General features: G+C 39.0%; 1 protein-coding gene across 19 annotated transcripts in view; it reads right to left on the reverse strand.

The window, feature by feature from the left end:
• The window catches only part of Reps2 (RALBP1 associated Eps domain containing 2), a 384,213-nt gene that overhangs the window by 125,863 nt on the left and 240,991 nt on the right, over positions 1-17,359 (reverse strand). For 11 of the 19 annotated variants that reach the window (XR_015444119.1, XR_015444118.1, XR_015444115.1 and 8 more), the window contains 3 exons: positions 14,205-14,291; positions 12,733-12,878; positions 8,651-8,756 (listed from right to left, as the gene is read on the reverse strand). Coding sequence is in view for 10 of the 19 variants with exons in the window: in XM_087193684.1 (XP_087049810.1) it covers positions 8,651-8,756; positions 12,733-12,878; positions 14,205-14,291 (339 nt within the window). In the remaining 9 variants the exon portion in view is untranslated. The remainder of the gene's footprint in view (positions 1-8,650; positions 8,757-12,732; positions 12,879-14,204; positions 14,292-17,359) is intronic. The other 8 variants (XR_015444120.1, XR_015444116.1, XM_087193686.1 and 5 more) reach the window with 1 other exon arrangement.

A 17,359-nucleotide genomic window follows, 5' to 3' on the forward strand; every position in this document is an offset into this window, starting at 1 on the left:
TCATTATATTGTATACCTAAAATGTACCAATGATTAGAATGAATAATCGATAATGTAAAATAGGAAGAAAAGGTCCAAAGGCGTAGGGGTAGTGGGAGGGGCAGGGGAAAGGAAAGAAGGGAAAGGAAAAATGATGAGAAATGGAAAAAATGGAAATAAAGTCTTTGTAAATAGGGAAGGGTAGAGGGCGTGAAGGGAGGGCTAGGAATGGGGAAAAAATGAGAACCAAGATGCATTATGTAAAGGTACAATTCCCAATGAGAAATGTAATTGTGTTGTATGCCTACAATGTGCCAATAAAAGAATTTAATACATTTAAAAAAGAAAAAGAATAGGTGGACTGGAAAGCATCAGATTTAAAGTTACTGATTAGACAAAGGGGCCCTCACAATTTGTAATCTCTCAACTCCTTTCTGAAGATGATGAAATAAAACTGAGAAACCCTCCTACAATACCCCACCTTAGTCTCACCTTGTTTTATGGGATCAGCTGGCAGAGAATGATATTAAACATGAAAATACTGACTGGAAGAGATTAGAAAGCAAAAGCAGACTCCCAGTTCTGTGGGGTGAGCCACTAGGACTAAATTTCTACTTGTAATCGCTAGCTTTGTATCCAGCACCATACTCAGTCAGGTCTCAGGGATGAAAAGGTACACTGGTCATCCCTCCACCCAAGTCCTGTCCAGGCTCCTGCACAAAACAGAGCTTTATGTGACCTCTAGGTGAAAAGCAGAAAGAGAAGATCAGCAATCTATTATTTGGGAAATCAGACTTTCAGACCTAAAAAGGATTGTTTTGTACAATCATACCACAGTGATATATGTGCACCCATGTTTATAGTGGCACAGTTTGTGATAGCTAAAACTTGGAAACAGCCCAATTGCCCATCAACTGGAGCCTGGATAAAGAAGACGAGGTTTTTCTATAAAATGGAGTACTACTCAGCCATAAAGAATGAAAAACTAGAGACATTTATAGCTAATGGATGCACATTGAGGCCACACTCTTAAGTGAAATAAATAGGACACATGTGTAAATACCGAAGTTTATCAGGTGTGGAAAAACTAAAAGTGTAAATAAGGTTCAAAATGTATAATTGATAATGTGAAAGAGGAAGAAAAGGTCTAAAGGAGTAGGGGAAGTGGGAGGGGTAGGGGAAAGGAAAAAAGGGAAAAGAAAAAATATGAGAAAAGGAAAAAATGGAAACAAAGTCTTTGTAAATAGGGAGGGGTGGAGGGGGTGAAGGGAGGGCAGGGGAATGGGGAAAAAAATAAGAACCAAGATACATCATGTACAGGTAGAAGATCCCAATGATGAATGTAACTGTATTGTATACCTAAAATGTACCAATAAACTTAATGAAAAAAAAAAGATTGTTTTGCAAAGAAAGGGGGCTCATAAGAGCATTCTTAAGTAGTTAATCCAGATGGCAAAGATTCTGAAATGCTCCAGAAGCACCAACACACTAGTAGTAGAGAACTGAAAAAGTGTTTATTCACCCACCCTCCTTCCCACCCATCCAATAGTCTTTTAGTATTTACTAAGGGCGAGATAATACTCTAGCCATGACGGTATCAGCAGAGAAGAAGATAGACTGTGATGGCGAACCTTTTAGAGCTTTCAATGATACAAACAGCCTGCTGCAGCCTGCTGTGCCATAGGTTTGCCACCCCTAGAGTAGACCAATGCCCTCATATGGCTAATATCCATTAGCTAGAGAAAGACAATAAAGTAAATGAATAAAATACATTTATTTGAGGAAAAGACTCAATCAAAACAATGGAAAACCAAAATGAACAGACACTTCTCAGAAGTACAAATGGCCAATAAACACATGAAAAAATGTTTGACAACTCTAGTTATTAGAGAGATGCAAATTAAAACAACACTGAGATTCCATCTTACCCCAGAAAGAATGGCCATCATCAAGAAATCAAATAATAACAAATGTGGGCGAGGCTATGGGGAAAAAGGAGCCCTTCTACATTGTTAGTGGGAATGTAAACTAGTACAACCTTATGGAAATTAGTATAAAGATTCCCCAAAAAGTTAAAACTAGAACTTCTATTCAACCTTCTAGGTATCTTCCCGAAAAAGTTAAAGGCATCGTATTACAGTGATACATGCATATCCATGTTTGTAGCTGCACAATTCACAATTGTTAAATCTTGGGAGTGGGCTACCTGTCCATCAAAAGATGAATAGATAAAGAAACTGTGGCATTTACACAAAATAGAGTAATGCTCTGACATAAAGAAAGATAAACTTGAGCACTCTGTAGGAAAATGGGTGTACCTTGAGACCTTGATGTTAAGTGAAATAGATCAGACACACAAGCTTAACTATTGCATGGCTTCTCTTCTAAGAGAAACCCAAAATATAAATAAAGAGCAAAATAAAGGATAGGTATAGGAAAAAGGGAGACAGAATTTTTGCAAAATGGAAAGAGGCCAAGAGATGGGAGGAGGGGAGGGGAAGGAGATTAAAAAAAAAAGAATTAAGATGTGTTACGTACGTGTACCAACTCCCCATGAAGAATGGAATCATTAGGTACTGTAAACATTACTAATAAAAAAAACTGAAAGCAATAAATTAAGAAGTCATTTCCAAGAGGAAATAAATAGAGATAATGTAAGAGAATAATGGGGGTGGTAGGATGCAGAGAAGGTGACCAGGGAAGTCGTTTCAGAAGTGATGCTACTGGAACAGTGACTTGAATGAAGTGAGGAGTGAGCCATAGGAACATATGGGGAAGGATGAGTAAGGAGACCAAATGGCAACTGCAAAGGATCCAAGAGACAGAATGAGTTGGGTGAATTTGACAAACAGGCCTATGTGACCAGAGCAGAGGAAGCAAGGAAGACATTGGCAAGAGATGAAGGCAGAAGTTTAGACTGAAGCCACATCCTGTAGGACCTTGTGGGAAGAGGAAGGAGTGTGGACTGCAATCAAAGTATGGGTGGTGGCACTGAAGGCTTTGAATCAGGAAAAAGACCTGACTCAATCTACAATTTATAATTCAAAATTCTCACTCTGACTACAGTGTAGGCAGCATCATTACAACAATGCAAGAGCGGAAGCAGTGGGGCAGTTGGGAAGTTACACGGACCCAGGTGGGAAATGAAAATTACTTCAATTGGGGTAGCAGACATTAAGATGAAGAGAAGTGGAGGAATTCGAGATAGATCTTTGATCTAGAACTGAATAGTCTTGCTAATGAAGTTGAGGTAGAACAGAAGGAAAATTGAAGGATGACTCCAATTATTTTGCATTTAAGAAATTAGTTGAGAACAAGACTGCATAAGAAATGGGCTTTTCAAGGAGAGGGTTGAAATTAAGTATCTGAGATATTAAATATACAAAAAGAAAGAGTTGGGTAAGAAATTGAATATGCATGTTTAGAGCTCAGAAGAAAGAGAATCAGGGCTAATGACATAAATGTAGGTTTAACGCTAGGTATGGTTGTGCACACCTGCAATCCCAGCACTTGAGAGGCTGAGGCAGGATGGCTGGGCTACATAGTGAACTGAAAGCTAGCCGGAACTACATAAGGAGACCCTGTTTCAAAAAACAAAAACTAAAGAAAATAAATGTAGGTTTCATTAGCCTGTGGATGGTCTTCACAGACATGGAAATACCATCTACTAAAACAGTACAGGGGTTCCATGTAAATATGGAAGACTACTATAGGTCTATACTCACTCCCTCCTACAACTCCACTAAAAAAAAAAAATATTGGAACTTTTTAAAGTCACAGACTCACAACACATGGAAAACGAAAGGGAAGAAAAAATAACGATAAAATTTATAAGCTGAAAGGCAAACTGATGAGTGGTAAATGACTTAGCAAGTCCAGTGGGGAAATGTGGGAATTCCATAAGGTGCCAAGTACATCTATTCTAAGTATGTATTCTAGAGCCGAGGAAACAACCACAGTGTAGGCCTGGGAGTTCACTGTGCCTCTTATGAGCTGGACTTTCTCCATTGATGACACGACCTCCAAAAGCCCCTACTCTGTCTGGCAGGCCACAGTGACACTTTCAGTCTCCTAAAATTGTCTGCAGTTCAGAGCTAGTGTCTAGTAATTCTCCAGTTCTGGTTATTCCCCTTCCCCAAATGTATAGCCACTCTGGTAAATAGGTACCTTTGAGGAAGGTTCAGAGAAAGCTCAGTATACGAGATGTGATCAAAACATACAGTGAACATTTAAATTTTTTAAATCAGCATAGTAAGAGATATACTACTATTCATTCTCCTCAAAGTACTCCCCCTCACTTTAAATATGTTTATCCTCTCATTCTTGCCATTCCCTAAAGGAGTTCTGGAAGTCCTCTTTCATGAATGTCTTTAGTTACACCGTCGTGGCTACCTCGATGCCCTGAATCAATTAAAAATGTTTACCTTTCATGGTCATTTTGACTTTGGGGGAAGATCTAGAAGTCAAAACAGTGCCAGATCTGGTGAATAAGGTGAATGAAGACACACTGAAATGTCTTTATGAGCCTGCCTTTCTACTGGCTGGTACTCAGCAGCCGAATTCACCATATTTTTTATCACAATTTGTAAAAACACTCATCAAAGAGACTTCCAGAACTGCTTCAGAATGTGACGAGAATGATGGGATGAGTGTGTTCAAAGTGGGGGGGTGTGTTTTGAGAAAGATTAATGGCAATGTCCTTCACTACAATAACTGGTTTTGAATTGGAACATTCATCATATTTTTGATCACCTCTTGTGAAATTTTGACAATGCACAGGTTCTTTCATTGAGGAGACCCAAATGCTCATTCACTCAAGGAGCATCTCTACCTGTAAACTGGCTCAGTCAAGGAACTGATTGACAGGCCATGACTAGAGCTCTGTTTTGACTACTCCTCAGAACATGAGTTCACTAGATCTAGAACTTTCTAATTTACACAGATCAAGCAAAGAGAACTGATTTACAAGCTAACCAAGGAGGAAAGCAAGAACCCAGGTGATTTTATATAGGGAAATCCCTGAAAGCCTCAAACTGGCAGCACCAAAGACCTATGAAAGTGGAAGTGAAGAACAGGAGGGCTGACTAAAATACATGTGGGCTGAAAGTCTCTTTCAGAAGCAAATACATTCCTACATCTTTCCTGCCACCAGAGCAGAGAACTGAGGATTTATTTACTGAAATGGTAAAACTGGGAACTTCTCTATAAGCAAGAAATAGGCACAACTGAGGACAAGATACTGAAGAATAAATATTGTGTATGCTTATACCCAGAGTCCTCCTGCTCCACTGAACCCAGGATTTCTCCTCTACACAGAGAACCAAAAGATTCTCCTCTCTGGCATTTCCAACCCACAGCAAGAGGAAAGAACCAATGAAACTGCCTTTGGAAGTTCCCCAACTACATACACAGTCTAGCCAGATCACAGGAAAGGGAAGCACAAAGTTGACAAGTCCCCCCACAAGCTATGACTTTCAGTCAGTGTTTTCATCTTCCTCTCAAATACAAGCACAGAAAAGCCCTAAGATATTGGAGGAAAGCATCTAACAAGGAAATGCATATAACACAACACAAAAAGAAACTACTCAAGAAGAAGAAAAGAACTACCATTACAAGAACACATTCTAATGATGAAACAAGAACAGGATGTCACAAACATAAACATTCAGAGGACCAAAAAATGAATTCTTTTTTATTTTTTATTTTGACGCAGGGTCTCACTAAGTCACTAAATTGCCCAGACTAGGCTCAAACTCATGATCCTCTTGCCGCAGTCTCCCAGGGTGCTGGGATTACATGCATGTGCCACCATGCCCAGTTTAATTAAATATTAAAGTGGAAAAAAATTAACCTTGACTCTAATCTCACATCATACACAAAATTTAAATCAAGATAGATAATAACCTAAGTGTAAAAGGTAAAACAACATAACTGTTAGAAGAAAACAAAAGAGAATATTTTCATAATTTGGAGATAGGTAGTTTCCTTATATAGGGAAAAAGTAGTAACTATAAAAGAAAAAAATGATAAATTAAACTTTATCAAGATTTAAAATTTCTGTTCATGCTGGGGATGTAGCTGAGTGGCTGAACACTTGCCTAGCATACATGAAGCCCTTGGTTCAATCCCCAGTACTGCAAAAAGAAAAAAAACTGCTCATAAAAAGATAGAGTTAAGAAAATGAATAGGCAAAACAAAGACTGGAAGAAAACATTCACCAAACACCTGATAGATGACTGGTAACAAGATATGTAAAAAGCATCTACTCAACACCAAAACAAAGGCTAGAGCCTCAATTCAAAAACTGGCCAAAGCATTTGAAAAGATACTTCATAAAATAAGATATATGAAAAATAATCACATAGAAAATTATCAACATAATTAATTATCAAGGAGATGACAATAAAACTACACCACCACAAGATGGGCCAAAATTAAAAAGAATAACATCCAATGCTGGCAAAGACATAGAGCAATTGGAACACTCATACATTAGCAATGGGAGTATAAAATGCTACAAGCATGTTAGAAAAAGGTCTAATGGTTTCTAATAAAAAGAATCACACACACTTACCATATTACCTACTAATCTCAACTCTAGGTATTTACTCAAGAGAAATGATAACATATTTTCACACAAATTTTACTCAGGAATGCAGTTTTATTCAAAATTGCTTGACACTGAAAACAGCTGAAGAGTCTATCACCAGAACTGATAAGGAAATTGTGGCACATTCACTCAACAAAATACTACTTAGATTAAAAAAAAAAAAGGATTGAACTGAAATACACAACAAACCTAAAAAATGTAATCCTAAGTGAAAGAAGCTTTACACAAAAGTATCTGTTGTAGGATACCATGTAGATAGCAACAGAATAGGTGAAACTATGGTATAAAAAATTTGGAATAATAATTGCCTCTGTTGAGTGTGAAGGAACATGAGGATGCTTCCTAGAGTGAAGCTGATGTTCTCAAACTTGATATGGAGTTTGAGTCCCATAAGTATATACATTTGTTACAAACTCAGCAAATTTTCACCTAAGATTTGTGCATTCATTGTATGTAAATTTTACATCATAAGAAAAATGTGTAGAACATTTGAATTCAAGTTAATGATGTGCATGCTGAAATATCTAGGGAAGTATTTAGATTGTAAAATTTGCTTGAATATATATCAAAAATAAAATGAACTGATGGATAGGAGAGACATAAATGAATAAATAAGTACAAGTAGAATAGAGCATTAGTAGGATCAATGTAGTGGCTATACAAGTATTCACTGTATGATTCAGCTTTTCTGTACATTTTAACTTTTTCACAATAAAATATTTTGGTAATGAGGGGTATATATAAAAGGGAGGGAAGAAGCAACATAGAATATTAAGGAGGAAGCACCAGTGAAGTAGAAGGAAAATCAGAAAAGCCAATTATAAAAGTGATTTCAGAGGAGGGAACTGTCAGTTATATAGCTTCTTTTGAAAACTGAAATAACATTAAAACAAATCCATTGGATTTGGCCGTAAGCAGGGTGGAAGCGGAGAAGAGCAAAAGCCACACTGACGTGGAGGGGACAGAAAACCACTTGTGAGGAAGTAAAGACAGTGAATGGAAAGAATTCCTTAGAAATTTTGCTGTGAAGGGAACTAGAGCAAAGGAGCTATAATGGTCAAGGGCTATGGATAATTTACTAGAATATGCTTATGTGTGAATAGGTAATGACCCAGAAGAGAACCTTGTCCCACCAAAAGATATATTCCAGTCCTAATCCCTAGTAACTATAAATGTGACCTTATATGCAAATAGGATCTTTGTAGATATAATCAAGTTAAAATGAGGTCATGCTAGACTAGGATGGGCCCAGATCCAATACTTGGTGACCCTGTAAGAAGGATACAATAAGAAAAGAAATTTGGACAGAGATACAGAAAGGTGCAGGAAGAACACCATGTGACAGTGGAGGTAGAATTGGAGTGCTGTGTCCACAGGCCAAAGAATACCAAAGCTCTTATTTTTCAACCTTGCCCAGCCCTCCCTTCAACCCCTCCAGTCCTCCCTATTTACACCAGAAACTGCCAGAAGCTGGGCAGAGGTAGGGAAGGATTCTACATTAGAGCCTCTGCCAGCACCTTCATTTCATACTTTTAGCTTCCAGAGCTGTGAGAAAATAAAGTTCTGTTGTTTTAAGCCACTAAATTTGTCCTACTTGGTTGTGGCAGCCCTGGGAAATGAATACGGAAGAGATTAACGATGAAGAGAAACAGATTATAAGGACAGAGCTGGCGTCCTTGAGAAAGTGAGATGGTACCAGGGGGGTAATACCTTTAGATAGTACCCAGGCCACCTCCTTCCACAGAAATAAATCCAGCATCTTTCAGAGAGGATTGAAGCAATTAAAATGTTTACTCAGAAGCTTTGAACAAAAACAATGCTTCAAACAGACTCTGTAAGAGATTCTCTTCCCTTTTAACTCACACACAATATGCAGCCTACATATTAAAGTTACCAGCCTTCCTTTAGGTGTGCAAGAACCAACCAGCGGAAGTTAAATACAGTTAATTCTCCATCTCCCAAAAGGGGTCTGAGAACAAAGGCAAGTCTTACCAATAGGGATGGGCAGGCAATAATCAAAACAAAAAGCCTGGCAGGCCAAATTACGGAAGCATTCCTTACCTTAAGCTGCTGTTGCAGTTCACTGTTCAATCGGGCAAGTACTGCGTTTGCCTCTTTATTTTTGCGGATAGCAGTTTGAATGGCCTTCTTCTGTTTGGAAGACTGCCTATAAGGAAAAGTACAAACAGTTCAGTGAAAAGGGACTTAGACATCTGGACCCTTCCTTGCAGGTCAAGCCTCTGATTCATGAGAGATGCTAAACTAACAACAGTTAACATTACAAGGCTCCAAAAATAAAATCTCATATTCATGGGCAGGCAGGCAGACACACACCAAATGAAACAAATTTGTTGGAATGAATTATTTACACCTGAAATAATTCCCATTTTATAACTTGAATAAAAGCTGTGAATTGGGCTTTCTCAAACATTTGTGTTCCATTTATTTGAAAACATTTTAATAAACATTTCTTCTGACAAATCTTATTGACTGGAATGCCTTTTTTATGTAAGCATTAATGGCATTTAAAAGACCTCCAGGTGGCCCCTGTAGACAACTCTGAAGGAAGAGAATAGAAGACATTCTCTTTCACAAAAATTCCTACATTAATTTAGCAGGACTGAACTCACCCTTATTTCTTTACTGTTGGGCATAAATGGAGGGGGCACATGTCCATGTGAACACACCAGCATAAATCTGGGGCACTTGAGAAAAAGACAGAATATTTTAATACCAGTATTTCTGAATTACCTTGATAGTAAATTCATAGAACAGGTGTAACTAAGGTGACTATGTTCTCTGTTGCCAATTTGACTCTCTTTATACCAGTGGTGGCACATGTGCTGCAGCTGTTTGTTATCACTGAAAGCTCTAAAAGGTTCACCATGATTGGTTCATTGCTTTCTCCTAAAGAAATTCTAAGTACATTTTCTAAGAACCACACTTACATTGCCTTTTCCCTACTTGGAAATGGGAGGTTTTCATCAAAGATGCCAATCATCAATTGCACAGACACCCCAACAGCACCAAGCATGGGGAGCAAAGGGGAAAAGAATCGCAAGCATGTTGAAAACATCATATAGGCAAGCATACACTGCCACACTGGCTGCTGACAATGCCCACGGCTGTCCAGAATACCTGCCAGGGTTACAGAGAAGATCAGAGGCTATGGAGGATTGCACAGGCTCAGTGACAGTACTGTCATATGACATCTGCCATCTGCAAACTGCTCAAATAGTTGTTTTCCAAAAGCCCATCCTTAGTAGATACACAAGGTGTAGGAAAAACTATCTAAGCCTAATTCTAAGAACAATATACTTTTGTCCTCATTAATGGTGACACAATCTGAAATTTGTTATTACTTATAACCTAGACTCAGAAGTTCACTTGGAAATAAAATGCTATTAGTTCCTTTGTGCTAAATGGAGTAGACAATGTAAATACCTAAAGCTGAATTCATTTCTGTAATGGTTCAATTCTGATGTTAATTTCCCAAAAAGCTGATGACCATTTTGCAGTTGGTTTACATTGTTTAGCCTTAGTCAGTGTTCTGTTGGAGAATTAGCCCTCAGAAAATGATCTGTGACTCTTATCAATTTTCCCAAAGATCATGCATAGCCACTACCACTCTAGATGCATAAGAGAGAGGTTATCTTAGTGTATACAATGGATGTCTACGGCATGAGAGCTTAATTCTTTCCCAAAGCCTTAGTTGAGAAAGAACTATAGACTAATGGCCATGTGTCTGCTCTCTCTCTATCCAGGGCTTTAAAAATTATGAATGCTAAGTCACTTCTTATCACTCCAAAATAAACTACCCTGGGAACTAAAATAAGAAGTTGAATGAAATTCCCCAACTACTTATAAAATTGTGCTCCTAGCAGGTACTAGCAGCTCTCAGCAGGATACCATGGGGCCACCTCACTAGTGAAAGAGTATCATGGTGAGGGACACTCACAGAACAGGCAGATAAAAGAAAGTATTGCCTTTCCATACATGGTGCTAGGATAACTGGATATCCACATGAAGCATGAAGCTGGACCTCACCTTCATGGACTTGGAGTAGGAAATGATTTCTTAGATATGACACCAAAAATATAAGTGACAGAAGAAAAACTAGATAAACTGGACACATCAAAATTGAAACCTTTTGTGCTACAAATGATTCCATCAGGAAAGTAAAAAGACAACTCACAGAATAGGAGAATATATTTTCAAATTATATTTCTGACAAGGGAACTATATCCAGAATATATAATAAACTTATAAGTCAAAAATAAAAATAAATACCCGAATTGAATGTGGGCAAAAAATGTAAATGGACATTTGTCAAAGAATATATACAAATGGTCAATAAGCACATGAAAGATCTTCACATTATTAGTCATTAAGGAAATGCAAATCAAAACCACACTCACTAGGATGGCAATAATAATATCAAACCAGTTCCTCAAAGTATTAAACATAGACTTACCATATAACCCAGCAATTTCACTCTTAGATATACTGTATAGAGAAATGAAAATATAGGTCTACACAGAAACATGTACACAAATAGTGTAGCAATATTAATAACTAGAAAGTGACAAAAACTCAAAAGTCTTTCAATTGATGAATAGTTGAATAAAATGTGGTATATCCATAAAATGCAATATTATTCAGCAATAAAATTTAAAGGCTGATATATGTTACAACATGGACGAATCTTGAAAGCATCAGAATAAGTGAAAGAAGTCAGACACAAAGGACCACATGTTGCATGACTCCATTTACATGAAATGGACAGATAGAATAGAGACAGAAAGTAGATTAGTGGTTGCCAATGGTGGGTGCAGAGGTGAATGGGAAGCACAACTGCCAGTGGGCATAGGGGTTCTTCTGGGGATGACCAAAATTTTCTAAAAGTAGATGGCTGCGATGGTTGTATGACTTTGTGAATACACTAAATACCACTGAATTGTATATTTAAAAAGACAAACTAGATGCAATGTGAATTATATTTCAATGAATCTGAAATATTTTCAAAACAGAACAAGAAAATATCTCCATGTGAAATCTACTAGACACCCTGCTACCCACTTTGGAGTATACCGTAGCCAATGCTGACTGACTAGAATTAACATGAAGTTGAGATTAAAGTAAAATGCTAGGGTTAAACATGGGAGAAAATTTAACCTTTTTGTCCCTATAAAGGACCTATCCCCTAGGCTTGTAAGATGGTCAAAGCCTTCAGTAAATATGACAGGAAAAATATACTTCTTGTAAGGACTGATAGCACCAGGGAACTGTCCATTTGTGGAAAATCATCTGAAGAAGGATGCAAAGGTTCAGAATGGGACTTTGGCTTCAAAGACAAGTTGCTGACAGAATCTGTTGCTTTTCTGTCCACAACAGTGTAAGCAGAAGGAAATCCACAGCAGCCCCTGAAGCCTGCCTGCAAGGCTCTACAGAGGTGACATGAGAGACCTTGACCATTCACCTTAGTGACCAGTTGGGCTCACTGAAAGTAAAGTGACAGCAGCAGATTTCTGCCTTCAACTCAATGTCACTACAGGAAAAGTGAGGCAAATGACAAAGCCTTCTAGTGAAGGATGGTTTGTTCATAGCATAGCTATCTCAGTCTCTGGCCATGCCCACAAATGTCTCCACACTCTCTCCAATATCTGTCCCAGCCAGTGAGACAGATATTATGGAGGTCCTGCCTATGCTCATTCAGGGCTGAGATGTTCAACAACAGGAACTCTTTGCGAGGGTATTTTTAAAAGTCACATACTACTTCTACTGAGAGTTGGGTCTTTGGTCATGGAGCTAGCCATTTGCCATACAGAACATGAGATAAAACAGGAAAAGAGGAAAAGCTGCCATTCATAGTACTTCTTCCTGGAAAAATCTGGACCAGCACAAGAAAGAAGTGTAGAAAGGAAAGGAAGGAGAGAGGAAGGGCAGGAACCAAATCAAATCAATACACCATAGATTAGGAGTCCCCTGCCCCTTTGGGTCAGGTCAAGTCCTACAGCATGGGCCCTTTTCTGTGACTGGGGGTCTTTAATTCCATTACAGAGAAGACAACCATGGATCCTTCCATAGGTGTGAGTGCAAATGTAAATATATACACACACACACACACACTCATCTCTACTCACTTTTGGACTGTTGGATGGGGTTTCACAGTTGCTCCAGAAGCTGGCCCACCTACAGCAGTAGAAGGCTCTTGGCTTTCTGTAGACTGATTTTCAGGTCTGAATTTTCTACGAATGGGCTTTGATGGGGGCTGGGAATATGATACATCCTGTGGATTAAAAAGGAAAGAAAAAACCAAAAAGTTAAAAATTAAATGCTCCCCCCATACATGCCAGTGTCCTATGTTCCTGTAGCTCTATTCTCAAGGTCAGAAGACTGCTCTGTTCAAACTCCACACCCAAGCATTTATGGCTGATTTCCAGCTTGTCAGACGTCAGATTTCAGTTTTCCTGTCTTCCTTCCTTTTTCTCCTCCTTCCTTCCATCAGATTCCAGTCTTCCTTTTCTTGGCAATAGTGTGGCCTTCACACTTAGCTACATCCTCAGCCCCTGCTTTAATTTATTATTTGAGACAGGGTCTCACTATGTCATTAAGTTGCCCAGGCTGAGCTCAAAGAACTTTCAACCTTGCCTCGGCCTCCAGAGCGCAGGGACTACAGGTATGTGCTACTATACCTGACTTCCTTCCTTTCCTTCCTCCTCCTTAAAGTAATCTATTATTTCTCTTGTCATTTAAACTCACATTGACCCTGGGCATCTAACATCATGGGGTATTTTCTAACTGAACACAAAATTGACCTCTGTTTTGGGGATTTTGGACTATGGTTGAGGTTTTGAAGTTTGCGATTCTTAGTCATATGCTCAACATTACCCTACTCCTGGTTCCCACAGGAAGACAAGGAAAAGAGCCACAGTGTGTTCAGGAAGGAGACAAAGCCCTCGTCCCTGGAGGACCTTGACCCACCTGTGCTCCTGAGCCCAAGCCTTACCATCTTTTTGGGGAAGGGGCCAGGGAGAGAACAGGGAAGGACAAGAAGAGGGTGCGAAGATTAAATGGAGAGCCTGAGAGCTGAGTGGCCCTAGCTGAGTGAATGCCAGGGGAGTTAACGGCAGGGCTGAGCAGAAGTAAGGACACCAGGATACAAGAGGAAATCACAGTACAAACACAAACAAGAGGTCACCCCACTTCCAACGGGTGCTCATGAAGGCAGAGCAGGTATATGGAGTCTCACTAATGGCATCCGTCCCTCCCTGTGGCACTTCTGATTTCACCAAAAGCAAGGCCACCATGTTTAGCTGGGGGTTGAAGAGAGGTTTATGAACTGTCAGTGGCATCAAAGGTCAGGCCCATGAACCGCAGGATCCTGATCTTCACAGAGAACACACATGTAGAAAATGGAGACCTTTCACATCCATTTTAGAACATGGAGGCTTAAAATGATAGGCCAGCTCCGCCGCCTGCCTCACAAGTGCAAGGTCCCAAGTTCAATCCCCGGTACCAAAAAAAAAAAAAAAAAGAGATAGGTCTAGGTCTGCTAACAGAGACAAGAAGCCCAGGGGACAGGCTCAGAACAGCATCCTCATGCTGGCCTTACCTTCTTGGCTGGACTACTTTCTGCAGCCTGGGAAGGGGCTCTGTTCAGCTGTGGGGGCAATTCGGCCTCGGACACTTGTTCAGGCTGCTGCAAGAGATCAGAGAAATGATATTAACACAAAAATACAACCACCTACATATATAACAAAGAGCACTTAGGAAAAACGGTCACTCAGGGAAAACTGATTTAGACAAGTTGTAACCAAGCATGGTTAAATCTGCTGATACTTGGGGGAAACCTTCCCTAGACCCTGCTATTCCCTGCTACCTCTCTTTCTAGTATTGTGCAATCTTGGGAAAAGGAATCATGGGAATTTATTCTATAAGTGGACATACATTTTTCTAGGAAAACTAACACTTTACAAAATCAAATTCTAAAACTACCAGGGCTTTTTGGGGAAAACATGGTTGGGAAAGAATTTATGATTTTAATTGTAGCACTAAGAAAATGATCATCATAAAAAATGTAATTTTTATTTTTTATATTATTTTTATTAGTACATGTTTGCAGTACACAGTGTTTACACTCATCATAGGGAGTAGGTACATGTACTTAAAAAATCTTAATTCTTTTTATTCCCCTTCCCTTCCCTTTCCTTTCCCCTCCCTCTATCTCTTAGATCCCTTCTCATTCGCAAAAGATCTCCCTGTTCCTGTTTCCTACTGTCCTTTAAAAAAAAATTTTAGTACATGTTTGCAGTACATAATGAATACATTCATCATGACAAGTCACATACATAACACATCTTAATTCTTTTTTCATCTCCTTCCCCTCCTCTCCTGCCCTCCCTCTCTTCTCCTTTGCAAAAAAACCCACCTATTTCTCTGTTCCCTATTATTTATCTTTCCTATTACCTATTTTTTTAATTACTTATACTTTTGGGTTTTCATATAAAAGAAGTTACATGATATTTAAGCCTGTGTGTCCGATTTATTTCACTTAACATTATGGTCTCAAGTTGCACCCATTTTCCTACAGATGACTCAAATTGAACCTTTATGACAGAGTAGTACTCCACTGTACATAAATGCCACATTTTTTTACCCATCCATCTGTTGATAGACATATAGGCTACTTCCAAAATTTAACTATTATGAGTTGTGTTGCTATAAACATGGGTATGCATATATTACTGTGGTATGATGTCCCTAACTCTTCAGGGAAGACACCTAGAAAGAGAATAGCTGGGTTGAATGGAATTTCTCCTTTTAGTTTCTGAAGAATCCCCATACTGATTTCCATAATGGTTATACCAGTTTACATTCACAACAACAATATAGAAAGGTTCCTTTTTTCCCCTACAGCTTCCTCAGCATTTGTTTTTGATTTCTTGATGATAGCCATTCTTTCTAGAGTAAGATGGAATCTCAATGTTGGGTTTTTTTGGTTTTTTGGTTTTGGTTTTTGCTTTTTTTTTTTTTTTTTTTTGTATAGGGGATTGAACTCGGGACCTTGCGCTTGTGAAGCAGGTGGTGGCGGCACCACTGAGCTAAATACCAGGCCCTCCATGTTGTTTTAATTTACATTTCTTTGGTGGCCAGATATGTTGAGCATTTTTCCATATATTTATTGGCCATTTGTACTTCTGAGAAGTGTCTGTTCATTTCAGTTGCCTATTTTTTTATTAGGTCTTTTATTTTGGGAGGTCTGATGTATTTTAGTTCTTTGTGAATTCTACATATTAGAACTCCGTCTGAGGAGTAGCTAGCAAAACCTTTTTCCCATTCTACAAGTTGTTTCTTCACTCTATTGATTATTTCCTTTACTATGCAGAAGCTTTTTAATTTGATATTTCATTTGTTGATTCTTGATGCTATTTCTTGTGCAATTGAGATTCTGTTTACAAAGTCCTTCCCCGTGCCTATGTCTTAAAGAGAAAAAACATTGTAATTTTTAAAATGCTAAATTCCTAACAGAGAAATGCTCTGGTAAATACTGCTCTTTACCTAGCAAAAGAAAGGAGGTATGTAGTGGAAGAATTAATCACAAAAGTTGAGGTGCTGAATGGTAGGGAATCAATGACTAAATGCACAAAGATTGGCAGGAAATGCACTTCAAGACACAGCAGGCAAATAGCCAAGTGGAAGAACACAGGGTGACTGGGTGGCACATGTGGCTCACTATTTCCCTGAGCTGTGTTTGAATACTTAGCTTTCAACCGCTATTAGCCAGTGATGCAAAATGTTAGCATACTGAGAAAAAAACCCCACAGATGAACCAAGTGACTTCCGCATTTTATTGACATCAGTTCTCCATTTACCCACGGACTAATCCACACCACAGAAACACTGCAGCACAACCAACTGCCTTGCTGTGTCCACTGTGTCCCTCAGCTGCGCCTTTCTTGTAGAGTGTGGCTTCTTCCTCTGACTCTACTGAAAGGGCTGCTTCCCAGGACACCAACACTCTCCCATTTAGCAGGTTCCTCTCCTCACTCATCTTCTGCCAGTGTGGCACCCGTGGACTACCTTATCACACTCCTGTCCCTGGCATCTGAGAAGCTGCAATTGGCCATTTGTAATCATTCTCTCTTTCTTGTTTTGATTCCTCTCATCCCTCAAATATAGGATTTCTCAAGATTCTGTCTTCAGTTTCCCTGTCCTCTTTTCTCTCCCTGTTCATTCTTTGCCAGGGTAATCCTATCTGCTATGTTTTGTCCCAAACAACTCTCTAACTTCTAAATCCACTATGCAGGTACTCAACAGGCTTGGTTTCTAGTTCCAAGTATTTCTTGCATCCTTCTCACTACCCTTAAGGAGAAATGGATTGCTATTGTCACAATTATAATTATTACATACTACAATACATATACATTGAACACATATTACATGCCATACATAGCTCAAACTGCTTTTCATGGATTACTGAATTTCATCATCACAGCCCTGGAAAGGGAATGATTGCCCTCATCTTACTGATAAAGAAATTGAAGATGAAGAAGTTAAGGAACTAACTCAAAATCACACAAAGATCAGGGTCTGACCCCAAGCCTTGAGTTCCAAAGCTAGGTTTGTAACCAAGAGGCGCCAGTCTCAGGTACTAGTAGGCCTGAGTGCTACTCACTCAGGGCATATTTATGGAACATATGCTGCAGGCAGGCTCTGTGCTGGTATTCAAGGATAAGCAAGGTACAGACCCTCCAAACAGCTTGGAGT

This window comes from Heterocephalus glaber, unplaced genomic scaffold (assembly GCF_053883595.1).
Source record: "Heterocephalus glaber isolate CG9 unplaced genomic scaffold, H.glaber_assembly_v1.0 deba00001594, whole genome shotgun sequence".
NCBI lineage: Eukaryota > Metazoa > Chordata > Mammalia > Rodentia > Bathyergidae > Heterocephalus > Heterocephalus glaber.